Here is a 27,091-nt window from a genome sequence, read left to right on the forward strand (position 1 = left end):
GTGAAATAATACAGGGTTCTGCTTTCTGTCTCTATATAAGCTTGCTTTTTTTCTTATTATCTGAGGGCTGGAGCACCTCTCCTGTGAGGACAGGCTGAGAGAGTTGGGGTTGTTCAGCCTGGAGAAGAGAAGGCTCCGGGGAGACCTTATTGCAGCCTTTCAGTACTTGAAGGGGATCTATAGGAAGGATGGGGACAATCTTTTTTAGCAAGGCCTGTTGTGACAGGGCAAGGAATAATGGATTTAAACTAAAGAAGAATAGATTTAGACTGGATATAAGGGAGAAATTTTTTACAATGAGAGTGGTGAAGCACTGGAACAGGTTGCCCAGAGAGGTAGTGGAGGCCCCATCCCTGGAAACATTCAAGGTCAAGTTGGACGGGGCTCTGAGCACCCTGATCTGGTTAAAGCTGTCCCTGCTCACTGCAGGGGGGTTGGGCTAGATGATCTCTAAAGGTCCCTTCCAGCCCAAAGCATTCTATGATTCTATGATTCCGTAACTCTCCTCTATAAGCTCCGCAACAAGAGCTTAGGCCTCCTTCCCCTCTGGCTGTGACACTGACCCCCTCACAGAGGGGCCAGGCCAGGAGGCTCTAGGTGGCCATGGGCACTTGGCTCCAACCCCACAAACAGGCAGGTGCACCCCCGTGACACAGGATCCTGCCTGTGGCATCCCAGTGGCTCTCAGGCTGCTCCCGGCTGCCTTGGGCTGCGGCTGCTCGTTCCCCACAGTAGATGCACGCTGAGGAGGACGGGCTGGCCCTGGGGACAAGCTGCAGGCAAGCACCTGCAGACCTTCTCCCTGCAAACCTCGCCCGGGATTGTAAGATTTTTTCCCCGACAGCAGCAGATGTCCAGGTCGGGCTGCAGCTTTTTTTTGTTGTTTTTTTTTTTTTTTTTGGACCGATATCTTTATTCCCGGGACTCCTTGCTTAAACTCCGTCTTCGCCTGCCCTCTCGTGGAGACCCGGCAGAATGCAGCGGAGCCCCCGAGCCCTCCCGCCGGGCCCGCCGGGGCGGTGCGGGGCTCGGCCCCGCCGTGCCGAGCCTGGGGCCGGGGCTGCTGCGGGATGTGCGAGGCCCGGGCAGGGCGGCCAGCAACGCTGCCAAGAGAAAGCAAGCACCGACGGTGCCGTCGAGTCCAGCTGTACGCCGGTCAAACATCCACATCTTGGGAAGTGACAGCCTGACAGCCTTGGTGCCTACATTTAAGCCTTCCACATTTTATAAACTCATAGAATCATAGAATGCCTTGGGTTGGAAGGGACCTTTAGAGGTCATCTAGCCCAGCCCCCTGCAGTGAGCAGGGACAGCTTTAACCAGATCAGGGTGCTCAGAGCCCCATCCAACCCGACCTGGAATGTTTCCAGGGATGGGGCCTCCACTACCTCTCTGGGCAACCTGTTCCAGTGCTTCACCACCCTCATTGTAAAAAATTTCTTCCTTATATCCAGTTCTAAGTCTACCCTCCTTTAGTTTAAAACCATTACTTCTTGTCCTGTCACAACAGGCGTTGCTAAAATGATTGTCTCCATCTTTCCTACAGGCCCCCTTTAGTGTCATTTTGACTTAGCACAGGTTTTTCAGCACCAAAACCAGGGTCAAGGACTAGAGGACAAATTGGTGAGAGCAGCAGGTTCAGCACAGCAGTTCACAGCATCGCCGTGGGCACCCCTAGAGCCCTGCTCAGCCCCAGGAAACTTGAATCCTCGTTTCTCTGCTGGGTCTTCCCAAAGCCTGTGCTGAGATGTAAAATGGGGAAGGAGCTGGCAGCGTGGTGATGGGTTCTTTTCTTCAGTGCAGAAGATGGGCTAGACCAAAAGCTCGACCACCTCTCCATCTATTGGGCGGGGTTTTATGTGGGAGGAGGGGGAGATGGGTACCAAAGGAACTGTTCAAACACATTCTGGGAAGCTTCCTGGAAACCAGCCAGTTTACCGGATTGGTTTTGTGCGTTCTTCTGAGGCTTGGCAAGAGTCCAGACCCTGTATTTGGAGCCAGGTTTTTCAAAGGGCAAATAACCCAGTGGGACTGACCCAGGCAGGCCTGACCAGTTCAGTGTTTGTGTGCTCCACAGCCGTAAAACATGTGTAGTGTAGTCCTGTGTGTGACTGCTCCCTCGCCTCTGCAAACACCGTTCGTGCTGAGCAAATCTCGCAGGCACGGGCTGACTGTGCCAGATGCCTGCAGACCTCTGCCCTGTGGATAATAAGGGAGTGATTGCTATCGCTTCAGCTGAACTGCCTGGAAAAGCCGTGACATCATTGTTTTAAAAAAAATAATAAATCTGTCAGAAGGAGGAAACGCAGCCATGATCCAGGAAAATACAGTATTTATTTTGCAGATGCAGCTGAGCAAGTCAATGGGAAATAGAGGTCGTGGCTACGCAGCTTGCTTGTTTGGGGCAAGTGGGGCTTTCAGCCCAGCCCAGCCACTTCCGAAAGTGACAATGCAGTAATCAGAGAGGTGGGAGCTCAAAGACAGGCAGCTCCTGACAGAGAGGGGAGAAACCTCAGTATGTGTGTCAAATGAGGACAATATGTGTCAAAACCCCATCATGAGGACAACCAACTTCACTAAACATTAAAAAATGGCAGAAATAGGGCAGAGCCTGGGAGAGACCTTTTGCTGACCAGCCCAGGGCCAGTTCCAGATGGCCGGGTAGTTATTTATATTTCCTGGAAACCAGGGAGAGGTGGAGAGAGGAAGCAAGTGAGGGAGCAAGGTGGGAAAGCAGGTTTTTGCTATTCCCAGCACTCAGGCAATGCCCATTTGTTGTCATTGTTCCCGCACCCTGTGCCGGGCTTAGCACTGCCCGGCAGTCAGGGGGGTGCGCCCTGCCTGTGGGGTGAGGAATAGGCTTCTGCCGTGGAAGGATGCACACGAGGAGAGGTTTTGCGGCCGAGAGGACCTCACCCCACGAAAAGCCTGCCCTGCAGCAGGCGAGCGCTTGCTGCAGGCTGCCAGGCAGCTGTCCTGCCCGGCCAAATAAAACAGCAGGAGGAGGGAGACGCTGGCTCCAGCTCAGTGCTCAGTCCTCAGTTTTGGGGGGCTTCTTCACATGCTGGCAGATCTGGTCTGCTGGGAGACAAGCCAGAGGAGCTGGGGGTCCTGCAAAGCAGTGCTGCAAATTGGCTCCCCGGCTCCTTGGCATTTGCCTCCCATGCAGGGCTGGCTTTGATTGCCTCATGACCACCTCTGCCCCGTGGTGAGCTGAAAAGCCCGTCTTCCTCTTCACCTCCAGCTCCTCCTTTCTGCAGTCCCTCCTGACCCTGCAAACAGCCAGGCCCTCCCCTTTCAGCTGGTGTTTCCAAGTCCCCTCACTGTGAATCCCCTGCCAAGCCCTGCACCAAAATTATCAAGAATTAACTAAACTAAAACTGAAACAAGCCCTTTGTGGCTCAGACCCCACCCCAGGCCATGCTGAGCAGTGGCTCTGCTCCACAGCAGCGCTGGTTGCAGCCAGTCCTGCCTGTGTAATTTGGAGAAGCTTTTTGCATGAGGCTCTTTGGGTTTCTGCAGCTAGTGAGCCCTCACCAGCAAAGAGCTGCTGGGTTGCTTGTACAGAGCACAAGGCATTTGCATGCACCCCAGGCATCCCCACTTCTTAAAGCCCTGGTCACCCCGTGGCTTCAGCCCCCAGCTCTGCACAGCCACCCAAATGGACCAAAGCCTCTCCTCTCCCTACTGGGGGAGAGCAGTGGGACTCCCTTGAGCTGGGCTTTCTCAGCTCTGGCCCGCAGCCAGCGTGCAATGGCTGGAAGCCCAGAGATGCTATCGGCCAGTGAGTTCTTGGAGGGGGTTACAGACCCTGCTCCACCAAACCATTGCACAAGGCAGCCGAACCAGCAGACCCCCCTGCTCCAGGCACTGGAAAGTGAGAGGAGCAGCAGGCAGCCTTCTTTCCTGAGCAATTCTGGCAATTGCATTGGTTTCCATGAAATATAAATAACTACCCAGCCATCTGGAACCGGCCCCGGGCTGGTCAGCAAAAGGTCTCTCCCAGGCTCTGCCCTATTTCTGCTGGCTACTCTGTGCAAAGGCAGAAATTATCAAGGAGGTGGCACAGTGGGACAGTCCCCACCAGGATGCAGAGCAGCGAGCTGAGTCTTCCTCTGACCTCATACCAGAGATCATCTTCACTCGACCCTGGAAAAGGCTGCTTCAGCCAGCCCTGCCTTCGATGCAGCACCAGAGCTGCACCAAGCCAAGAGCTTGTGCTAGGGCTCAGGATGCTCAGCCCCTTCCTGGGGCACCGCCTGACCTTCAAGGCACTTAAGGAGAAGGACATGCAAGAACAGACCCCTCACTCCATCATACTTCACTTTTCTTCATTTTATTCTTTTATTTGTACAGCTATATTTTACAGAACGCATTAATGCAGTTTAGACACAGCCCAAACCCTGTCTCCCGAGATTGTTTATAACACAAGCATGTAAAATAAGACCAAAAAAAAACCAAAAACAAAAAAATAAAACATTCCCCGATAGAGAGTTCCACCAAAACTCCTTTTGCAACATCAGGCCGTACCTTGAAGAAACTGAGCTCAATATAGTCCATACATTGAAAACTTCCATTGAAAAGAAAGGCACCGTGCGAAACCACATTTTACATATATACAGACTGAGAACTAGAACAAAAAAAAAATTACACTTTATTATTATTTTAAATTCCTTCTGCAGCTTTGTTGGTTTAATACACACTTTTTTGTAAATTGTAAACCTTCACTTGCAAAAAAATACAAATACACTGATGCATTTAGACAAAATATTTTCTTACTTGTACAGATGCAATACTTTAAAATATCTCATTAAGTGCTCTATCATAATAAAGATTCTCAGAGTGGCTTCTGCCTGCAGAATCCAACTGAGCCTTTAATGCATTTTATATATTTTTAATATAGCTTTTTTAAAGGTCTATATATATTTATTTTATATATATATTTATATATTTATATCTATATATATTTACAACTCTGCCATAGATTCCTTCACCTTTGGTTAAAAAAGTTAAAGCCCTCTCTTTAATAGCATACTTTCTCTTTAAAAGAACACACATTTTGCATACAAAAGAAAAAATCTGTTCCCATAAATCAACATTACATTCCTCATCTTCAAACGGCAAAGGCTGTGAAGGTTAGACTCCAGAGTTTATCAACACTCCACTGCACAGACATTTAAAATGACTATTTTTATTTTTTGTTTTATATACAATAAGATCTGAATAATTTTATTTTTCTTTTTGTTTCACATAACTGGGAAAAATAAAACCCGTGTACTTGTAATTTTTTTTTTAAATTTCTAATGTTTTTCCACCTATCTGCACTATGGGTTTAGAGGCACTCCATCATGTGATGAAATTTTTTTTTTTTTTTTTCTCCTTTTTCTTTTAAAGTGTTGCAAGTATCCTTTGGACAGCTTCTCCACCCACCAAGATGACCTCCTCCTGGGAAATCCTCTGCCTTCAGCAGGCCTTGGGGAGCTCCGGAGGCACCTCGCTCGCCGAGATGCGGTACTGCACCTTGGTGTTGGTGATGGCCCCGTGCTTCTGCCGGAGGTGAAGCCGCAGCTGGCTTTTGTGGCGGAAATGCAGGTTGCACTTCTCACACTGTGGGGCAAGAGGCAAAGGCAGAGGGTAGGTAGGGGTGGTAGGGGATGGTAGGTGACACGTCCTGCCCTTCAGGGTGGGGGTCCTGCAGCAAATGCCTGTCCTCTGCCAGCTACCCCAGGATGCTGCGCCTATTATACTGGTGGATGAGGAAAAAGCGTGGGCATGGTGGGAGAAGCAGCACCCGGGGACACCCCATCCCAGGCTTTCAGCAGCACATTTTGGTTTATGGGATGCACAAAGGCTGAGGTCCCTTAGGAGAGAACCCTGGCTCTGATGGATGTAGCGCCAAGCTCCTTATCAAGATGCTCAAACCAGCTACAGGGCTATTTCGGGAGCTGCTTTTGACCCCTGCCAAGCTGAATGACTCCAGAGGGATGCTTGGATGATAACCCCTGCTCCGATTCCCTCTCTAGCAGATGGCGAAAGCTAGAAAAGCCTCAGCAAAGAGCTGGGAGACCCCAGGGCTGCAAGCAAGGCAGGGCAGGCTGCTCGCTCAGCGTGGGTGCCACCAGCACAGGGGACCCCAGGCCAGGCTGTCCGCTCCTTTCCCCCATCCCCACACACAGCGGGTAGCTGTAATTTAAGCCACAGCTATTTGGAGAAGTGTGACCTTCTTCCAGATGGGATGGAAGAAAAGCAGCTAAGATGTACCCAGCCTGGGCTGCACATCAGTGTTTCCAACGCAGCTGCTCATGACAAAATACCATGTCGGCATTGGCTAATGCACGAGACGGGGACGGAGCTCAAGGAGCAGGGACGTGACCCTTGGCATGGGGCCTGATGAGGCTGGCGAAGGGCACTAGGGTGCTGCAACCAGCCCATGCAAATGCCCTGGTGTTTTCACAGCCCCCAGTTTTGGCAGCATCCTCCCTCAGCCCCAGCTGAGCACTGCTCCCCCCCGCCGGCAAAAAAATAAAGCAGGGGCACTCACATGATATGGTTTCTCTCCTGTGTGGATTCGAAGGTGGCTTTTGAGGGTCTGCAGGTGCCGGAAGCGTGTGCCGCAGATCTCACAGGGGTACGGCTTCTCCCCAGTGTGAATGAGCACGTGAGCACGGAGGTGGGCCACCTAGAGAGAGCAGCTCTGGGTGAGGACAGCCCCAGGGATGAGGGCATCCCACTGGGAGCAAGGGCATCCCACCAGGAGCGGGGTTCTGCCCAGCCGCCTTTTTTTGGTCTATTGGGTTCTAGCTGGGAATCAGGGCCACACCATGTCTGAGGTCTGGTATCTCCAATCCTTAACAGCAAATGGCGGAGAGGAGCTAAAACCAGCAATCAGGCTTCCTACTAAGGCAAACTGGCCCACAGGGACCTTGAGGCCCCTATTTATCCCACAAGACCACAGGAAGCTGCCCAAGGCAGCGAGCACAGCCCATCAGCCTCCTCCCTGCCACAAGGCATCACCGGTCTCAGGCAGGAGGTCCGGCCATGTCCCACCTCCCCAGGCAGTGGAGGTCCCAGAGGCCACATGCACCTGGACAAATCTGGCCCCACAGGTCTCGCATTTGTAGGGTTTCTCTCCAGAGTGGATGCGCGTGTGGGTTTTCAGGTTAGCCGGCCGGTTGAACTGTGCCCCACAGATGTTGCAGCGGTACGGCTTCTCTCCTGCAGAGCCCGAAAGAAAGGGGGAGGGATTAAGTACAGACGTGCTCAGCCCCCATGATCCATGGTGCTCCCCAAAACTAAGTCCCTTCAGGTGCCAGATCCCGTGGCATGAAGTGCTAGCCCTGACTCCTGTCCCTTTTGGAGATGGCTGTGGACAAGCAGCATTGGTCAGGACAGCTCAGGAGGTACCCAGGCGTTGCAGATACCTTTTATTTTTTGGGTTGGGAGCTGCGGCCTTCAGGGCAAGAGAGAAAGTCAGGCAGCTCTGCCAGTGAGGATTAACAGCGTTGCTCCTCCTGGCCCAGCAACAGCAGCTGGTGCCTGCATCAGTGCCATCAGTAAGCCATGTACGGTCACCTGGCTCCTTTTGGGCTCCTCCTGGTCCCCAGCACATCCCCCCTTGGACATTCGTCACCTCTTTAGAGGAGTGAAAAGAGCTGATAGAGCAGAAAGCCAAGGCACACCCCGTGACCTGGCTCCCAAGTCATTATTCTGTTACAATCACTGCTGCTGGCCCCTGGCAATGGGGGCAGCTGCAAAAAGGTTTTAACTGCTTTCTTTTGGGTGGTTGAAGAGGGGCTTGATGGGGAGTGGGAAACAGCCATCATCTATGCCTTCCTGCCTTTTTCTTCTGTTTCCAGGCTTCGAGCCCATGTACCCTTGAATCCTGGCACTTCTGTCATCTCATTCACCTGTGCCACCCTCCTGGAGCTCAGCTGAGACTGTGGGAATTTGTGCCTAATTCAGTGCAGCAGCACTGAATCGTCAGCAGAGACTTCCCTTCCCCAGCTAGTGAACTGGCTGTTGACATGTTAAGCATTAATAAAAGCATGAAAAAAAAAAATCCCTAGGTTTGTCAGCAAATAACTAAACCCTTAATATCCCCTTCCTTTCTCAGATTTCACTGTGCTGATTCACAGAGTCCATCCATTCACAGATGTTCACATCAGCAGAGTTTCTGCCAAGCTAGATATGATCTGGATTTCTAGGATGCAAGGGAAAAAAAAAAAATCCCGGACTTCTCCCTAAATGGTCTTTTGATTTTTTTTTTAATTTTTTTTTTTTCCAAAGTCTACCATGAAGTAACCTGGAAGCCATGCATCTGCTCCCAGCCATGCGTTTTGCAAGCCGCCTTTAGAAACGGTGGCTTGAGCTCCATCCCTGCTATGAGGCCAGGCAGCATCTCCCCCATTCCCAAGTTTGGTGCTCTGCCCAAGGGCTCCCTGGCAGCACCAAGAAAAGCACCTTGCTCTTCCCATCAGGGACAGCTTGTGACACAGAGCAGGGGACGCTGCAGCTGGGACAAACTCAGTCATAAACACCCGCATGCCCAGCAACCCACAGCCTCCTCAGTAATTTGTCCCCATAGCCAACAATGTACCTGTGTGGACGGTTTTGTGGCTGGCAAGGTTCCCCTTGTAGCGGAAGGAGGCCTGGCAGCGGTCACACTTGTAGGGCTTGTCACTGTGGACTTGCAGAGAGTGTCTCTTGAGAGAGGCCTCCTCAGAGAACCGGCAGTCGCACTCGTTGCAGAAGAAGGCTCCGTTCTCTGGGAGAGCACAGAAGAGAGCAATGAGATGGGCCATGCGTGGGCCAGCTCCTCGATGGGCCATGGGATGGGTTTGGGATGGTGGAAAGGGGCAGCCAGAGCAAGTGTTGGAACAAGAAGCCGAGTGCGGACGTTCACGGTCAGCGGTGTTTGCACTGTGCCATTACCTCCTGACCTTGTGCACACAGCAACAACATGCATGGTTTGAGAGAGCAAAGTCATCACGAGCCACCTCTCCTTCAGTGCGACACAAGCTGCTTCCAAGAAGCCAGCATCTCGCCTGGCCATCTTTCAGAGAGGTGCACAAAGGCACCCAAGTTATCAGGCATCCTCCGAAAGATGGATGCTCAGTTCTGGAGCAACTCCAGCACCTTTAGAGGTGTTAAACCTTTACATGTACAGATGTGCTCCCTTGAGCATGGGAAAACCATCATCGTCTGAAAGCGCAAGGCAGGTCCCCCCAGTAGGAGGGTGCCTGGCTCTTAAATGCTGTATGTAGCTTTGAGCATCACCACAGTGGGGTTCCCTCGGTGGATCTCTGCCCACACCACAGGTGACAATTCTGCATTCCCCCTCCCTGAGCTACAGGCAGATTGGCGTACAGATACTTGTCTCTCGGCTTGTGGAGTTTTGCAACAAGATTGCAGGCCTCATTATCTGCATTTCTCCAGATGTGCACATTGGGCTCCCTGATAATCAAGATACCATGACAGATGCATGAGACACACCATGTTGCCCAATCCCCATTAGGGTCATTACATCTGCCAAGCTTGTTCTCCCATGGTTCTGGTGGGGCGGGGTGCACTCTGTTTCCTGTCCTTAGCTACCAAGTTTGCAGCAGGTGACTAACTCCCTGCACAAGGTATCTGGACGGTGCTGGGGAAGGGGAGGAAGGAAGCAGTTCCCATCTGCGCGTGTCCCTCGCATGCACACAGCCGGTCAGCCAGTTAAGAGGGGAATGTAAAGCACCTTGGGATCCACCAGCATCAGGGACAGCGACTGGACATAGGGCACCAATTGGATGGGTCCCCAGACTGCACATCCCCCTTGCCAGCTGGCTGAAAAATGCAACCAGGGATGCAAGACTCACCGCAGCTGGAGTCAGAATATTCAGACTGGGTTTCCCCCATCTCCTCTCCAAAGTTTGAGCCAGGGGTATGAAGGCACATCTCAGCATGTTGTGGGGACTGGCAGCCGCAGGAGCTGCACTTCGATGAATGCATGTACAGCGGAGACTGCCCTTCGCTGCTCCGAGGGGACCCATCCCGGGACCTGTGGAAGGACAGCAACACACACAGCTGTGAGAAGGCTCTGGCTGTGCTTGAGCTACTGGGCCCTTGCTTGCACCCTTCCAGACACAAAGGACAGCCATGTTTTATCGGCACACTTTTGTGGTGAGACGCACAGCATAGCCCTGATCAACAAGTCCCTGAGCCTCAATCCTTCAGGCGCCCATCACCAAACGACCTCAAAGCTCTCTAGGAACATCCAGGTCCAGAGGATAGCATATGGTAGTTTAGCCCTGGTAGTTTGGCCTTTCCAATGCTTACAGCCAACAAAAAGCTCGAGGCATAGGGAGTCTGGTAAAAAACGGGTTGGGCAAATCCAGGTTCCAGAAACCATCCAGAGCTACCAAAGTGAGCCAGGGATTCCTGACCCAATATTCCCAATTCCATTGCCAGGCCAGGCTAGCACCACTAAGGTTGGGATGGCTGGCACCCAGCCGATGTCACCGGCAGTGCTCCACCAAATGCAGAGGCTTCCACCTGGTCATGGCTGGACTCCCCAGCCCAACGCTATAGCTATTTCACATACTTCCAAACCCTCACCAACACCACAGGGAGTCCTGTCTCTTGTGGTGGTGGTGGGGGAAATCTTCTCACCTGTTAACAATATTGTTGAGTCTGCTCGCTTGTGGGATAGTAGAGTCTTCTCCATTCACGCTCATCTTGGTGGGGGATTGCACGTTGAGATGCTCCGGCTCCATGGACTGCTGGCAAGTGGACATGGGCATATAGGTACGAGGAGAGAGGGTTCCCATCTCGTTCTGGTCAGCACTGTCTTGCTTGGTGCTCTGATTGAGAGAGTTGAGGACAATGAACTTGTATTTCTTCCAGTTGCAGGCTTTGGGGTCTGTGGGGCTCTTGGTGAAGAGGGAGCTGGAGCTCTGACTGATACGGGCGTTCTTGCTGCTGCTGGACTCGGTTGGCGAGTTGGGCTGACAGTCTGACTTCTGGGGGCTCTGAGGGCTGATGAGTCCCTTGCGGTCCAGGGGGGTGTTGGTGGGCTCAAAGTGCTGGCTGATCTCATCCTCTGAAGAGGTCCGCTCCTCCTCTTTGGCCACTTTGTCACAAGAGAAATAGGGATTGTTCCGGATTGAAGGGACGACAGGTTTGGGGCCAGAGGCTACGCTGTAGTGCATGTCGCTCCTGGCTTCTTCAGCAGCACCTTCTTTCGGAGCATAGATGGTAGCGTGGCACATGTTAGCCGAGATGTCGGTAATGGTTCTCATGTACTCGGTGGGGATTGTCCTGGAGCTGTCACATGGCAGGATCCTCTCCTTGGGGAAGGCACCTGCCCTTGAGAGTTCGGAGAGAGGCATCCTCATCTCCCGCAACTCATCATCCACAAGGAAGCTGTTTAGAGGGAGAGGGCTGTATCCATGGTAGGAAATGGGGGATCCAGACAAACTATTGATCAAGCCAGGTGCAAAAGCCCTCCCATTGCAGAGGGACCCATTTTGGAGAGGCATGCCATTCTCCGAGACATCTCTGCTCCGATAAGCCATCACCTCTGGGTGGCTCAGCATCCGTCCAGCCAAAAACTCTTCCCTTGGGGTCTTCACAGCAGACACTATCTCTGCTTCACTGGAACCAGGCAAAAAGGAGGGAGATGCAGTCATTTGCAGCCCGTAAGCTTAAGTTTGCAGATACTTTGCCAGTTTTCCCCCCTCCCACCCAAACACACCATCCCAGGCTCTCCAAAATTCACTCACTGCACTCACCTAGATTTGACAAACCTTCGGCAGGTATCAACCACATGCTCCATCTGCAGGTACAGCGCTGTGGCCATCACGGCCATGATATTGCTCTCCCTCAAGTTCAGGCGGGACGTATACATGAAGTCCAAGAGGATGCAAAACCCCTCAGGGTTAATTTCAGGGTCCAGGTTGATGACATTCAAGTTGCACTTGAGCTGGTCAGTGAAGATGCTGTAGAAGAGGCCACTGCAAAGAGGAGACAGGAAGGAAGATGAGTGTTACGACAATTCAGAGGAAGAAAGGAAAATTTGTCCAAAATCCCTTGGCACAGAGGGGTTCATGAATGGGAAGGGAGAAGGAGGCAATTACAGAATTCCCTGAGCTTCCCCCTTATTATCAAGCTTGGTTTCTCAGCTTAGTAAGCGTCTTCTGCACTGCACTTTTCCCAACTGGAACAGCCTGCTTTTAGATCTCACCTGCTCAACAACTCCCCACTGCCTCCATTTAGAAATTCCCCTTTTTTGTTGTTGTTGTTACCACCAACCCCTTCCCACTGTGACTCATTTCTTTCAGAAGCCTCTTGGGGCATCCACGCTCACTCTCTAACCAGGGGGGAAAAAAAACCCAACCAAAACCGGAATGTTGGCAAAACATTTTTCAGATGTCTTAACAGTCAAACCTTGGCTTTTTCAAATCTGTATACCTTGTCGGCAGGAGACCCTGGAAGGCATCTACCATAACTCAACTGGGCAATGGTGGGATGTTTATTAGCATTCACTAGGAAGCAATTCCAGCAATCTTAGGAGCTGGAAAGGGATTTCAGACTCCACCAGTTGGAAAAAAAAATCAGCCAAGGTGGGTGCAGCCAGCAGCCTGGAAATCAGGGAGGAATAGCTCTAAAAATAGCAGCAGCAGCGGACACTGCGGTCACAGAGGACTTGCTCACCCCAGCAAGCATCCAGCCCTCCCTCCCCTCTCCTGTCCTGTCCCTGTGCTTTGCCTTCAGGGATGTGCCTCACGTCTGCTGTGCTGCTGTTGGTCTCCATGGGCTTCGTGTGGGCAGATGTGGGCATGCAAAGAGGAGAGAGGTGTGGGCACCACGCTGGAGACAAAGGTCTCAGCTCTAATCCCACTGCAGGTACAAATTTCTTGGCAGCCCCTTTCAGTTCTGCTTCTCTGCCTCTGTTTCCCTGTCTGTAAACCTCACAAGCCTCCCCAGGGCTGCAGCAGTGTTGCTGGTGGCCAAAGGCAGAGGGAGCAGGGAAGTAAGGCAGGGAAGGGACCCTGCTCTCACCTGCAGGCCATCAGGACTGTTTTGTGGGCTCTGAACTGCTCCCGGTTCACGATGATGACGACATCGGTCAAGATATCCCGGCTTCTAAGGCGGTTGAGATTGAGGAGGACATCGCTCGCATGGCGGGTAAACTGGATGCAGCTGTCTGCCGGCGAGGCCATCTCGAGTCTGCTTGAAACAGAAGTGGGAGGAGGATGGGAATGGAGAAGCAGCCACACAAGTACCCTAAACCCAGCAAAGAGACAGCTGCTGCTCTGGGATGTGCTCAGATGGCCAACTGTCTCTGGTAAGAACAGCACCAGCTCCTTGGTCCCAAGACAAACAGCCCTGCATCACGCCGAGTGCCTGCCAGGCTGCCTGGTGAGGTCTCCTGGTCAGCAGCGAGACCTGGCATGTCTCAGACCCACCCAGCAAGCTGGCGGGCAAAGGCGACCAGACCCTCCTGAGGATTAGCTAACCGGCTCCTCTTTCTCCCTGCCTCGCCCATGGCAGCTCCACCCCAGCCCACTCCTCCCACCACCACTCGGGTTCATCTCCATGAGCTCCCAACACAGCTTCCCAGCCTTCAGGTCTTCCTCAGGAGCCATCCCCCTCATCTGTCTGCTGGCTGGCTGCAAATCCAGCCATAGGAATCAAAACAAGCCTTGAAGGTCCCAACTGAAGCTGAAGGATTTCAACATCTGGAAAATCCAGCCCACAGTGAAGCACCAACCCTCATCCACCAGCAAACTGCTTTCTTGCTGCCAAGTAGTGGCCACTCTGGAGAAGACCTGTCCACAGTTTCCCAATGAATCCGTGGTGGCAGTGAGGAGCAGAACTCATCTAACCTGCTGGGCTGCTACCCAAACCGCAGCCCAGTCTCTCCCAGTGAGCAAGGCTTGGGTTAGTCGAGGAACATGAAGCCTTCCCCCAGCACAACACCCGTTGACCCATCTCAGAGGTGTCCTCCCAACCAGCATGAGCCCACATCTCCCCGTGCCTGAAGTTGAGACTGGAACGTGCATCTTCAGCGTCAAATTCCTCCACGATCAACCCCCTCCCACAACCCCAACTCCTCCTCCTCCTTCCCCAGTGGCATATGAACATACAGTATTTTCTACAGAGCAGCTGCTCTCCTGAAAACAAATCCCAGCTGGGTCTAATGAAACATTTCATTCAACATGGTAAAGGGAAGGGGGGTGGGTTAGGAGGGGAAGAACAAAATTTAAATTTACATACCCAATGCCTCAATTCACAGTCCAAAAGTTTCTTTCAAACCTACAAATAAAGCACAAGAAAACAAACGCCACATTAGCTGGTAATTATGAATTGGCCACGGCAGGACACAAGCCTGCTGTTTCACTCTAGTATCAGTTGGATAAAAGCTAGAGATAACAAACCTTCTACTCTCCAGTAAGGTTAACATTTGTTTCTTCCGGTACAGTACATTCTTATCACAACCACAGGCTCTGAGAATCCAATCATAGCTTCTTCCACACCCTTTACCCAAACCATGGGCGTATGCCAAGGAGATTTTCATTTCCATGACTCAGGAACTTAAAGGCAGGTGGGGAAGGGAAGTCAAGTGAGCATTTTCTCACCACTTCTTTTGGAGATAACTCTTCCCCTGCCAAGATCGAATTCCCAGATGGTGCCACATCCAAGAGCAATGCCATATTTCCAGCACCTTGTTAACAGGTATGACTTACACACAAACATCTGCTGCCACTCTGCTCAGAAACCTGGAAAGAGCCTGAATCCAGTCCTCCAAAACAGCTACTGCCCTTCTCAGAATACCCACACGCTCCAGTCACCGGTGAAAATGCTGGGACGGGACTGCTTAACAGACTTCGGAGGATATGGGCGTCAAGTACTGAAGTGATTTGGCCAAGATCACAGAGGAAGCCAGTGGCGGAGACGGATGAGGACCCAGAACAAATGCCTTCCTCTGGCTGCTGCAAAAGCCTTCCCCTAAACCGCAAGCTTTGTCTCCAGCCGCTGGCTTCATGGGCAACACGGCAGGGGCAGCATGGCAAGGAAACCCAGGAGTTAACTGCCTTCCAGAACTCACATTATTACTCCCAAATTTACTTAAAACCAACAAAGACAATTGACCTGGCACTAATGCAGGAAGAAGGTCCTCAGGCAGTTGCCCCTGCAGGGAGAAGCACAATAAGTAAGTGAACTAACAAACCCCAAGACCTTCATCACACTATTTTGAGGACCGACCCCCCGAAACCGGATGGAGACAGTAAGACTGCCAGCACTTGCAGAGAGCCCATCCAGCCCTCTGAGGACAAGTGTCCCCTTTCCCTCTCCCTTGCGGGACATGCGCAGATCTGGAGCCCAAGCTCCCCTCACATCCCCGGAGGCACAGGGGTGGGATGAAGAGGTGAGATTTAAGGCAAGATATTGCACACAAAACCCAGAGGGGTGTCTTACAGCCCCGTTCCAGCCATCAAACGCAAATCTTCAAAGCCATCCTGAGCCTGGCTAGCTTAAAACTTTATGCAAACACAAAAAGTGACTCATTTCCCAAATACTGCAGACTCTGACCTTTCTGTACACGCTCGCTGCCAGCCGCTCGCTACCGTCAATTGCAAGCCAAGGGACTTGCAGCTCTCTGCAAGGAGCCCAGCACGCCTCTATGTGTCCATAGGAGCGGACGTATGCATTTGGGGCAGCCAGCTGGCATTCTGACCTCGGCCGCGCCAGCAGATGCGCTCTGCCGGGCTCCCAGGGATTTACCCTGGTGTCACAGACACAGGGAGGTGACCCATCCGTAAACCAACAAAGTTACAAACTGCGAGATGAACTCTGCGCCCATGAGCATCACGTGAGAAGCTGCTGCTGTCGCCAAATTCCCTTACCCACAGCGAGGCCACTGCACTCCCAGCTCCTCTCCCAGAGCTGGAGCCCACCACAGCCCCCTCCCCACCCTCCCAAATTATGCCTCCCCAGTGCAGTGCTGCTGCAACGCCCACAGCCCCGGGAGCCAGGCAGGTGCATCCCAAGCAGCTCCCGGCTACAGGATGTGGGCACGCAAAAGGGAAAGGGACCTTCCTTCCCCTCGCTATGCCGAGCTGGGTTAACCCTGCCCCTCCCGGCCTCTGCACAGCACCAGTTCTGCACCCCAGCATGGGAGGATGCTCCGACCAGAGACCAGCAGAGAAGGGGACAGGAACAGAGACCAGTGATGGGGAGCAGAGAAGACCACCACGGCCAAGCATGGCCTTCTCCATTCCCCCCCTCAAAGCCCATGAGGCTCCCCCAGGCTCAGCTGGGGCCAGAACATCACCCCAAGCCCCCCCGACTCCAGTTTTCCTGCCCAGTACCTTGCAGGTGTGGGCTCTCCGGCAGTGCTCGGGGCTGCACGCCGGGGCTCGCTGTGCCCGGAGAGGAAGGTCTGGGCCAGGCACGGGGCCCATTTCGGGGGTGGCTGCATGGGACTGTCACTGCTGCTGCCTTCCAGGAAGGCAATGGGTCTGCCCCAGCGGTTCAGGGAACGTCCCTTCCCTGCCGGCACCTCCCCGAGAAAGCCCATTCCTGGAAGGGAGCCCAGGGCTGCTCTGTGCTCCCTGCGGCCAGCTTGGTGAGCACGGGGAGGCTGCACCTCCATGTGGGGGAACCCCTCTCAGCTCCACCCCATACAAAGGGGAGACCCTCACAGGTCTCCCACCCCAGGGCAGAGAGGAGAACCAGGGACTTCTCCCCCCACCCCCCCATCCATCTTTCTGCACAGGAAAACCCCTCCATCCACCCACTCTCCCATTTATACAGAATCCCTTTTCATCCATCCTCCTCCCACCCTGTGCACAGGGGGGACTCCCTTCCCCCTCTTTGCAAGGGGGATACCCTGTGGTCTTTGCCCCTCTCCCACCCCCAAAGGCATAGTCCGGGGGAGAGCACCGATCACTCCCCCTCCCTGGGCCCCGGTCTCCTACCCCTCCAGAGCCTGCAGCGCCGACTCCCTCACATCACCCTGGAGGGGTGGCTGGGTGAAGTCTCCCTTCCCCACAGCCTCATCCCACACAGTGCTCCGAAACTGCCCGCCCAGGGGAAGCTCCATCCTGCCCCCACCCTTCCTCCCCAGTCCCAGCACCCTGCAGGGTCCCAGCCCCATAGGAACAGCCCCCCGCCTGCCAGGGCACGCTGCCAGCTGCCCCCCCTCCCCTCCCTGCCAAGGGATGCCTGGTTTATCCGGAACAGGGACCAGAGAGACAAGCAAGAAAATGGGGTGGTATGGGGGCCCCCCGGGGAACAGTCATGGGTGCTACAAGCCACGATGAAGACTTGGCTGGGGGTATGCAAGCGCCCAGCTCTGCTTTCCCGGTGTCATGCAATCAGGGGGCACTAAATGTCCTTTAGCTGTCACAGCAGAGTTTTATTAATTTAGTAGCTTCTGGTTGGCGTCTAGGCCAAAACGTGGCTGGATTAATAATAACCCAAGAAGAGACCAAGAGAAGTCCTAGCGCACAGTGTCAGCATAGATCAAAAGCAGCATCACTAGTGCAAGCCCTGTCATTTTTTCCATCGTACCCTTCTGTGAGCAGATTGCACTCACTCTATTGAGCGGTCTCTGCTAACTTTCAATCTGATCCAATTTCCTGCCAGCAAACAAATGTTTCTAGGAAATGCAATACATTATCTGGACGGGTTTATTATCAGCATTTGGAACCAGGAAAACTGCATATTTTCTCGAGCGCTGCAGGGAACTTTATAGTTTGTACTTCAAAAGAGGGTTTAAAAGGATTGCCCTTGAAAGCTGGCCCAGCTCAAGTCTCTACATTGTTTTGGTCTTTGCAGAAGAAAATGTAGAGGGGGGGGAAGCACACTGAAACTGCCTCCAATGTTTTCCACTAAAGAGGACTCCCCTGCCCTCTACGGAGCCAAGCTCTGACTGCGAGGCAGAGGCAGCGCGTGCCCTTGGGAAGCAAGGAGTCAAGCCTTCTTCAGCGTTTCAAACGACCCCAAGCAATTTGGCACATTAATTTTTCAAGGGAAGGCAGGAATTGTGTCCTGGCTGAAGTTGAGGGAGCTACTCCAGAGAACAAGAGACAGACACTGTGCCCTACCAACACCGAGCCCTGCACCGAGGTGTCGACCCAATGGCAGGGTGTAGCCAGAGCCAGGTGGCCCCCGCAGCTGAACCAGGTCTCTGGCCCGGCTGGGCTCAGAGGAGGTGTCCCATCATCCCCGCCACGTTCCGGGGCAGTAAATCACTAGCCGGCACCGACTCTCCCTGTCCCTGTCCTCCTGGGGCCAAGGGTGGCACAGCTCATCTTGGCAGCAAGGAACTCCTCTGGCATCCTGCCTGGATGGGACAAGACACGTATGCAGCTTGGGGTCCCGTGGCCAGGGGAGAGGCACCCCCTCACCACTATGTTTATTTAATCAAACAGATTTAAGGAGACCCTTTCAGAGGCTGCCCAGTCCTACAGGACACGTTCTTCAGGACCCACTGTCCTGCAGTGTGCTTGCCTCAAGCTCTCCCCTCCGTAAGCAGGGATCCCACATTCCTCATGGATACCCAGCCTACAGCCCAAAGGCAGCGTGCTGACCAGGAGAAAGAGAGGGAGGAACACAATGCAGCCCCAATATTTCTCCCCTCTCCCAACGCCCTTAGCTGTCCCTGTGTTTAGATGTGAAGCTCCACTGAGATTGCTGGGGTTTTAAAGCAGTCCTGAAGACTACACGCTTGCTCCGATTTAGAGGTGTGTGTCTTTTTGGCTGCCAGCGTCCTGTAGCAATGGGAACACACAAGATCTAGCATGGATTTAAAAAAAAAAAAAAAAAAAAAAAAATTGCAGGGAGGACTACATTTGCAGTCTAAATTTGCAGTCTGAAGGAGTTTACCGGTCAGATGCTGACTTTTGGATAGTCGTCTAACCAAACTGCAAACTGTGAACTCCTGAGGTTTGCCAATGCCTGCTGTAAACATGGAAACCAAGTGTCACTTTTTGCCAAACAGAAGAATGGTTTAAAAATAGATCTAGAAAAGAATACAGGCACTCAGCATACAGGGCTCCCATTTATAGACTCCCCTGCTACTATAAAATGGAGCAAGAGGTTACGAGCATGCCGGCAACTTTTCACCAAATTTCTGAGAAACGTGAAAACAACATTTCAGGCTCCAACCGAACCAGTAAAAGCTCTTCGTGTGGAATTTGCAGCCCAAACATTACAGCACACGGACTAAAACAGGCGTGAAACAGTTCTTCAACTTCAATGCCATAAACACGTGAAGGTACATACGCTGCACACTGAGAAATGTACCTACTGGCTAGAGCTTCATTTTACTCACTTACAGACTTTGTAACAAGATTTTCTTTTTAATAGAGTATTCACATAAAATGAGAGAACACCCACCCCTGCTCCTACAACACAAGACTGTCTCATGAAGTTTTACCACCTGTATTTGTAATGTGTTTTTGAGGACAACGTTACTGTTTACTAAAAAAAACCCAACCCACCAAAAAACCAAACCAACCAAACATCACTCCACCATTCCTACAAGTTAATATTAGGCTGCTGCCATCAGGGGCCGAAAGCTTTCCCCCTGTGCTGGTTTTGGCTGGGGTAGAGTTAATTTTCTTCATAGTAGCTAGTATGGGGCTGTGTTTTGGATTGTGCTGGAAACACCGTTGGTAACACGGCGATGTTTTAGTTATCGCTGAGCAGTGCTTACACAGAGTCAAGGCCTTTTCTGCTTCTCACCGCACCCCACCAGCGAGCAGGCTGGGGGTGCACAAGAAGCTGGGAGGGGACACAGCCGGGACAGCTGACCCCAGCTGACCATAGGGATATTCCATACCATATGACGTCATGCCTAGCATATAAAGCTGGGGGAAGAAGAGGGAAGGGGGGACTTTCGGAGTTACAGCATTTTGTTTTCCCAAGTAACCGTTACGAGTGCTGAGCCCTGCTTTCCTGGAGATGGCTGAACACCTGCCTGCCCATGGGAAGTAGGGAATGAATTCCTTGTTTTGCCTTGCTTGCATGCACAGCTTTTACTTTACCTATTAAATTGTCTTTATCTCAACCCATGAGTTTTCTCACTTTTACTCTTCTGATTCTCTCCCTCATCCCACTGGGGGGGAGTGAGCGAGCAAGGGGCTGTGTGGGGCTTAGTTGCCAGCTGAGGTTAAACCATGATGCCCTCCCCCAAAAAAAAGAAAAAAAAAAAAAGGAAAAAAGCATAGCTTTACAATACATCCTAAATTAGGCAGAAATTCAAGGGTAGATTAACACCACAACTCGGAAAGATTTTCACATGTGATTTCATGACCAGAGCCGGAGAGAACTCCATATGGAAATGTCAGTGACTTTAATAAGCACTCGGTTGTTTCCAATTAGGCTCCTTAAGTAAGTTCAGTGGCATCCAGAGTTTCCTCTGCCACCTTCCTCCTAGCTGGCAAGCATTTTTTTTTTCTTTTTTTAAACAAGCAGTTAATAAACATGTTCCCACTCTCCCGAGGCCGCCGGCTCCGCCAGCCCCTGCCCTGGCCGGGGCGGAGGGAGAAGATGTGACACTAGATGGCACCAGTCAGCTTTGCTGCAGGAGCAATTTTTCCCCTTGGAAAATAAAACACCCCAACCAAACCTGGAAAACATATAATTTTGTCGATGTAATTCTGTTTCTCTTAAAACGCGTCTGAGCAACATTATTTTTATGAGCTTTTCCAGCCTTGTTTTGAAAAACTCAATGTTTCTGCTAGGTTTATTTTTGTCTCATCAGACAGCAGGCTGAAGTCCTCCCAGCGCTGCAAACAGGGATGTCTAAAAAGTATCATAAAGACTTCTGATTTTTTTTTTTTTTCCTCTCTCTCTCTCTTTTTTCGGGGTGGGATTTGTAAGAATCACTTCTCATTCCGACTTCTTCCTTCGCAATAATAACTAACCAGTTAACCTCCACTTCCTCTCCCAATATTGACTCAGTCAGTCAGAAATGAGGGGGACTGGAAATTGGAATTGAAATGCATCCCAAGAGATCTCTGATCTGTTTTGCCAGTCAAAATTGAACGCTCAGAGATGAAGTCTTTTCTTACTGGAACAATGTAATAATCCATTCTTCTGGAAAATTGCTAGACACCCTTTGAATATTTTAATGGCTTGATGATTTGTTTCATGGAGCGAAAATTGCTATCTATAATGTAAGTTTTTAAACCTGCAATCCTATCATTACAAAAAAATAACAGAATGTCAGGTTCTGCCTCTCCACGTACATATAAAGAGAGGTTTCCCCTAAAACATTTTTAAAGCAATTTTTGAACCGTAACCCCCCCAAGGACTGCAGGAAGAAGCCTGTATTTGCTCTTAAAGCACTTATCCTTTAAACCTTTGAAACAATACGGTATATAATAATTTTTAAAGCATTTAAAACCTCAGGAGAGGAATCAATAAGCATCCCCAGATCGAACGAGGGCCTGATCCCATACCCGGCCCTGCTGACACTTCCACTGGCACAGGTACGAATTTGGCCCCAGCCGGAGCAGTCGGACCAACGCAGCGTTTCTTGCTGAGCTTCATCCGTCTGGCCCCAGCCTCCCTTCGCACCAATCCTGTGTCTACTGAAGTCAGTGGAAAAAACTAACCCGGGCCGGGTTTGTTTTTGTTGTTTTTGACTCATGATTTTAAGCCCAGATTTGCCTCTTCCCTGGAAATGCAACAGGGGGGTCAAAGGCAGCTTTTTAGGCACATCTGAGAGGCCGCCGCAGATTTATCTAAACAAACGCCTTGCTTTCTGTTTCCCTCCTTCCCAAGAGGCGATTTCATAACATTTCATACTGTGACTTTGCAAACTAAAGGCGGGGGGGGGGGGGCAGAATGGCGAGGCGCAGGGCCGGGGGGGGGGGGGGCGGCCGGGAGAGGTCGCTGCCGCCCGACCACGAAAGTTTTCATAACAAAGTTGGGCTTTTTCGGTTTTGTTTTGCCCTTTTTTTTTTTTCGGGGGGGGGGGGGGTTTAAAAAAAAATATATATATATACACACATGCACACACACAAAAACACCTAACGACGCGAGAGAGCCTTCTCCCTTGCCCCGCTCGCTTTCAGCCTTTCGGGGCGCCGGAGGGAGGCTGGGGGGGCGCAGCGGGGCGGGCGCGGGGGTTGCGCGGGGGTTGCGCGGGGGTTGCGCGGCCCGGCCGCGCCGCTCGCTCCAGGAATAGCGTGTGGCCGGGGGCCAGCCCCGCGGCTGCCGGCGGCAGATTTACGAGCGCCTGTCGCCGCGCCAAGTCCGCCGCGGTAGTAAACACAGGGGAAGGGCTGCGATGGGGGCAGCGGGGGGCTCCCCCCGCACCGCACCCGGGACCCCCGTCCCTCGCACGGCTGCACCCCGCTTCCCCCCGGCGGAGGACCCCCTCTCCTCCCCGCGGGGGCTGGTGGCACGATGATATTATCGTTATTTTGAGCGCTGCGCGTAATATTCAGAGTTGCTCCATACACTTCCCCCCCCCCCCCCGGCCCCCAGCTTCGCACCGCGTTTTATTTCCCAGCCGGCGGGAGCCCGTCGCGGCCGCCCCGCCGCACGCCGTCGAGGCGAGCGCGGCTCCCCCCGCCCCGGGCCGCCGCTCCGCGGTGCTCCGGGGCCGGCGGCGGCCGAGCCTCCCCGCGGGCTCCCCCCTTCCCCGGGCAGAGAAATGCCGCAAGTCTGCTCCATCACCGCCCGCTCTTAGCCCGGGGCTTGACAGATCACGGCGCGGCCCCGCCACAGGTTGCAAAACGCGCCAGCCGTTTCGCAGTCGCGTCGGGGACGGAATGGCGATAATAGTGATATATTAATATAATAATGAAAATGGAGGGGGGGGGGGGGGAGTGATGCGGAAAGGCCGGAGCGGCGGTGCCCGGTGCCGCCGAGCCCCCGCGCTGCCGCCAGCCCCGCTCCGCGGCGGCTTTGTGCGGCGGCGAAACAACAGCGACACAACGCGCAGTTAAAAAAAAAAAAAAAAAGAAGAACATAAGAAAAAAAAAAAAAAATTAGGGAAAAGAAAAATAACACACCCCGAGCGGCGGATCCAGCCATCGGGAGCCGACCCCGAGTCACGCAAAGCGGCACAAGCCCGGCGGCGGCCGCGCTCCCCGCCGTCCTGCGCCCGCGGGGCGGCTGCAGGTGCAGAGCAGCCGCCGCCGTCCTCCCCGTCCCCACCCGGCCGTCACGCCTGCGGGAAAGCCAATAATCCCCGATAACCGATAATCCCCGGGAGAGGACGGCGAGGGGAGGCGCACACCCCCCCCCCCGCAGCACCACCACCTTTCCCCTGCCACACGCGCCCCGCGCTAAGACATGCAGGCACCCCGATTTTTTTCGCTTGACAGCGGGCAAGGGGAAGAAGGGGGGAGGTGTGTGTGTGGGGAATTAAATAAATAGAGGCGAAAAAATAATTATTAAAATTTAGGAGATGATAATCATCGCAATGATAATAAAAAATATATATATATTACAAGGTTGTCGGGGCACCTGCCGCGGGAAAAAGGGGGGAAGGAAAGAGGGGGGTAAAAAAAAAAAAAAAATGGGTAGAAATATATAGAGGCGGCTCCGCGCCAGGCGTCGGAGCGGGGCAGGGAGGGAAAGAGGAGGGAAAAAAAAAAAATGGAGAGGAAAAAAAAAAAAAAAGAGAGAGAGAGAGAGCGCGAGAGAGAATTAAAGGGTAAAATCGGCCGCGGCAATAGAAGCAGCAATCACCTGGTCTCCGGGCTTTCCTAGAAACTCCTTGCATCACCACTTCTAAGAACCCCAGTTCTAAGAATCAACAGAGCCCAATTCTCGGAATTTGAGCTGCAGACTCTACCATTGCGCTAAGCATGGGGAGGGACGCGGACCTCCCCCCGCCGCTCCGTCGCCGCCGCCGCCGCCCTCCCGGGCCGCGGGTCCCCCCCGCGCCGCCCCCTGCGGGGGCGGCGCGGGGGGGGACGCGCGGCCCGGGAGGGCGGCGGCGGCGGCGGGGGTCCCATCGAGTCGCCCCCCCTTTTTCGTCCCCCCCCCCTCCCCGTTCCCAGTGGTCGCGCCCGGGCGGCGGGTCACGTGGCGGCGGGTGCTGTGTGTGACGTGGGGGCGCGGCGGGGTGGTGGCGCGCGGCCGCGGAGCAGCGCGCGCGGCGCGGCGCGGAGCAGCAGCAGCGGCGGCGGCGACAAGCGACGACAAGCGACGACAGCGACGATAGCGACGATGAACGGGGGGTCCCGGGTGCAACGCCGGGCGGTGCAAACACACATCCCACCCCAACCCCCCCATCTCTCTCCGAAAGAGAGAGAAAAGGAAGAGATCTGAAAAAAAAAAAAAAAAAACAACCAACAAAATTACGCCTTTTAATATTTTTTTAAAATTACTATTTATTTTTATATTTAATTGGGGGGGGGTCACTTTCGCGTTTAAAAAGCAACCCTCCCCCCCTAAAAAAAAAAAACCAAACCAAAACCAACCCAGCGAGCAAAGCCAGGATCCTGCTGCATTGCACTGGATTTTTACCTTTTTTTAAAAATTATTTTTCCCTCGATCGGCTTTTTTTTTTTTTTTTTTTTAATAATTTTTGCAAACAGCCACACTCGGCACGCAGCCTCCAGCGGGATCTACACTCGGGGAAAGAAGCTTTTTCTTTAAAGACCCCCCCATGCGCAACCCTTCCCTTGTTCCTTTTTGTTTTTAATTTTTATTTTCATTTTATTTCTTTGCCGGGATTCTCCAGACCTAAAAAAAAAAAAAAATAATTGCTTTTTTTTTTTTTTTTTTTTTTAATCCGTTTTCTCTTTTCCTTTCCAGGACTCTGGAGTGGTGGGTTAATTCTTTGTAGCTGTTGTTGTTATTGTTGCAAAATAACCTGTAAGTCTGTAAATACTCTGCTTGTACGCAAATGTCGGACTGTGCCGGGTATGCAAAACCGCGTTGGCTTTTCTGGAAGGGGTTTTATTTCGGCACTTTTCGCCTCTTGCTGGGCAAAGGCCTTTGCTGGGAGGTGTGGGGTGGCGGGGGGCGAATAATGTAAAGCCTTCGCAATCCGTATCTCGGTTGGGTTTTGCAGGGGGGTGCAGAGGGAGGGGGCCCGTCACCCCAGCCTTCCCCCGGTCCTGTACGGAAATGTATCGCCCTGTATGTAAATCCGTTGAGATTTCTGCCTCTCTATCCCCCAGCCTTGCGTATTTATTTCGAGTGGGCCTGCTGCGAGGGTTTGTCTCGGGGCGGGGGTGGATCAGCAGATTGCAAGTCTCATTTTTCTTTCCCCGTCGGTTTTTTGGGCTGCGAGGTGCCGCGGCCGCTCGGTGCGACCGGGAGCAGCGGGAGGGCGCGCTCCGGGCTGCGATGGCATTCCCGGGCCGTTGCAATTAATAGAAATTTGTTTACGAGAATAACCACCGCAGGTCACGGTGCCCTCGGTTCGCTAATGCAATTGCTCAGAGCTACTGATTCTGCCACTGCCGAGCCCCACGGAGCGGCCACCTTGGACGCAAAGTCCCCGGGTGCTGCTTTTATTTTGATTTCGCAGCTGAGCTCTTGAACCGAAATGCTTTAAAGCAACGAGGGGGAAAAAAAAAAAAAAATTAGGAAGAAAGCCCTTCTGCTAATCCGACTCATCATTAAAACTAGCCCGGTGGCAAGACAAGGATGGTACTCCCGAGACACTTGAGATGGTACAGATATGCTGGAGAGACGGCTTTCCTGTAGTTAAAAAGCAATATGTAATTCCCAGCGAGTGAGTGCAGCTCAAGCTGTGCGACTCCGATCCCGGCCCCGGGCAGGGAGGGGGCTCCCCGGGCTCCCCGGGTGTCTGCGAGCGGCCGAAGGAGGAATGGACCCAATAATATAAACTCTGCTCTGGGATTTTATTTTTTTTTTTTTTTTAACAGCAATGAAATTAAAAGGAAGGGAGTTGTTGGGCGGGGGGGGCAGATCTTTTCTGTTTGTCATTTCTCTGCAGCGTGTGACGCTTTCGCTTTAGCCGGAGCGTGTGCCCGGCAGAGCCCGGAGCCCTCGGGAAGTTCGGGAGCAGCGAGAGGGCTGCCGCTTGGGTTTTTTTTTTTTTTTTTTGGTGGAGACCCGAGGTCGAGCACGGCTTCTGTTTAAGTAGCGCTTTTATGGGGGAGATTTCTCGCTCTGCCTGGCCGCTGCCAAGCTGGGCTTGCATCAGAGTTTCCATTCTAACCCCCGTCATTACGGGGACGTAGAGAGCAGCCACCAGCATCCCCTCCGGGCTGGGAACTGGGCGGCCTGGGCGCCTTCGTGGGGTTTTTGGCCTTTCTCCTCCGGTTTTGTACCTTCTCTTCCCCCATCTCCGTCACCCGGGGCCTGGCCGCGGCTCCCCGGGAGCTCCTGCCACCCACTCCCACCTCCCACCGCTTCCTTCTGCCCCCCAAAAGCAGCAGCAGTCCCTGCTGTGCCTTGCCGGGGGCTTCGGGGTGCTGGGGATGGGGTCGTTTCCCTGGGACCCCTCTCCCCTCATCGGCCAGAGGGGTCAGCGCCGACCGAGGCCTTGTCACCCCCTTCCCTTGCCTGTCCCATCTGCGTCCCAGCTCCAGGGAGCAGCTTGGCGGCCGGCGGCAGCGTTGGTGGCTGCCAGGCGGGCAGGGCGGCAGTGTCCCTGCTCGCCTCCGCCAGCCGACAGCAAGTGGCCGCGCTTTTGGGGGCAAGGTGGCCCCGTGGCGGGGAGGGTTGCCGGGGGGGTGGGGGGAAGCCACCAGCAGCCCCCATGTTGGCTGCGGGACGCTCCCCGTCGGCCTCGGCCTCGGGGAAGCTCCCGCGCACCCACGAGGTGCCCGTGCGGCACGTGGAGGGGCAGCGGCTCCGTCCCGCTGGTGGGGGGCTGCCATAACCCCCCTGGAGGGGGGCAGCCCCATGCACCCCCCTCTCGAAGACACCTTCCCACGCCCCCTGCAGAGAGCCCCTCACCCAGGCAGGGGTTTGAGCCCCGATTCGCCTCCCTGCGAAGTGGCGGCGACGCCGGGACGGGGGCGATGCTGCTGGAAAACGGTTCCCGTGGGTATTGGCGGGGGTGTTTCTGGGCACACCGCGGTGGGTCCGAGGAGCGGGAGCGGAGGCAGGAGCAGCGCTGGGCATCGCTACAGGTGCCTCGCACCCCCCTGCG

The 27,091-nt window shown here is 53.3% G+C and overlaps 1 protein-coding gene across 2 annotated transcripts; it reads right to left on the reverse strand.

Annotated features, from left to right (window-relative positions):
- Positions 1-4,317: 4,317 nt before the first annotated feature.
- On the reverse strand, positions 4,318-23,805 carry BCL6 (BCL6 transcription repressor). Of its 2 annotated transcripts, none has more exons than XM_075716581.1 (10): positions 23,701-23,805; positions 14,257-14,295; positions 13,039-13,206; positions 11,769-11,990; positions 10,648-11,631; positions 9,855-10,036; positions 8,597-8,764; positions 7,085-7,215; positions 6,542-6,679; positions 4,318-5,607 (listed from the first exon to the last, which is right to left on the reverse strand). In XM_075716581.1, the coding sequence occupies exons 3-10, from the start codon at positions 13,197-13,199 to the stop codon at positions 5,464-5,466; spliced, it is 2,130 nt and encodes a 709-aa protein (XP_075572696.1). In that variant the 5' UTR covers positions 13,200-13,206; positions 14,257-14,295; positions 23,701-23,805; the 3' UTR covers positions 4,318-5,463. The 2 variants fall into 2 exon arrangements, with proteins under 2 accessions (XP_075572696.1, XP_075572697.1); XM_075716582.1 differs by lacking the exon at positions 23,701-23,805 and adding an exon at positions 14,418-15,075.
- Positions 23,806-27,091: the final 3,286 nt, after the last annotated feature.

Source organism: Pelecanus crispus, chromosome 9 (genome assembly GCF_030463565.1).
Source record: "Pelecanus crispus isolate bPelCri1 chromosome 9, bPelCri1.pri, whole genome shotgun sequence".
Lineage (NCBI taxonomy): Eukaryota > Metazoa > Chordata > Aves > Pelecaniformes > Pelecanidae > Pelecanus > Pelecanus crispus.

Bases quoted from the DNA above. Each gene is read 5' to 3' on its own strand.
- BCL6 (XM_075716581.1), bottom strand. From the start codon at position 13,199: ATGGCCTCGCCGGCAGACAGCTGCATCCAGTTTACCCGCCATGCGAGC. The intron at 10,037-10,647 runs GTGAGAAGATTT...GTCCTTCCACAG, and splicing joins CTCAACAATATTGTTAACAG to GTCCCGGGATGGGTCCCCTC. The intron at 7,216-8,596 runs GTACATTGTTGG...CGGGCTCTGCAG, and splicing joins CCACAAAACCGTCCACACAG to GAGAGAAGCCGTACCGCTGC.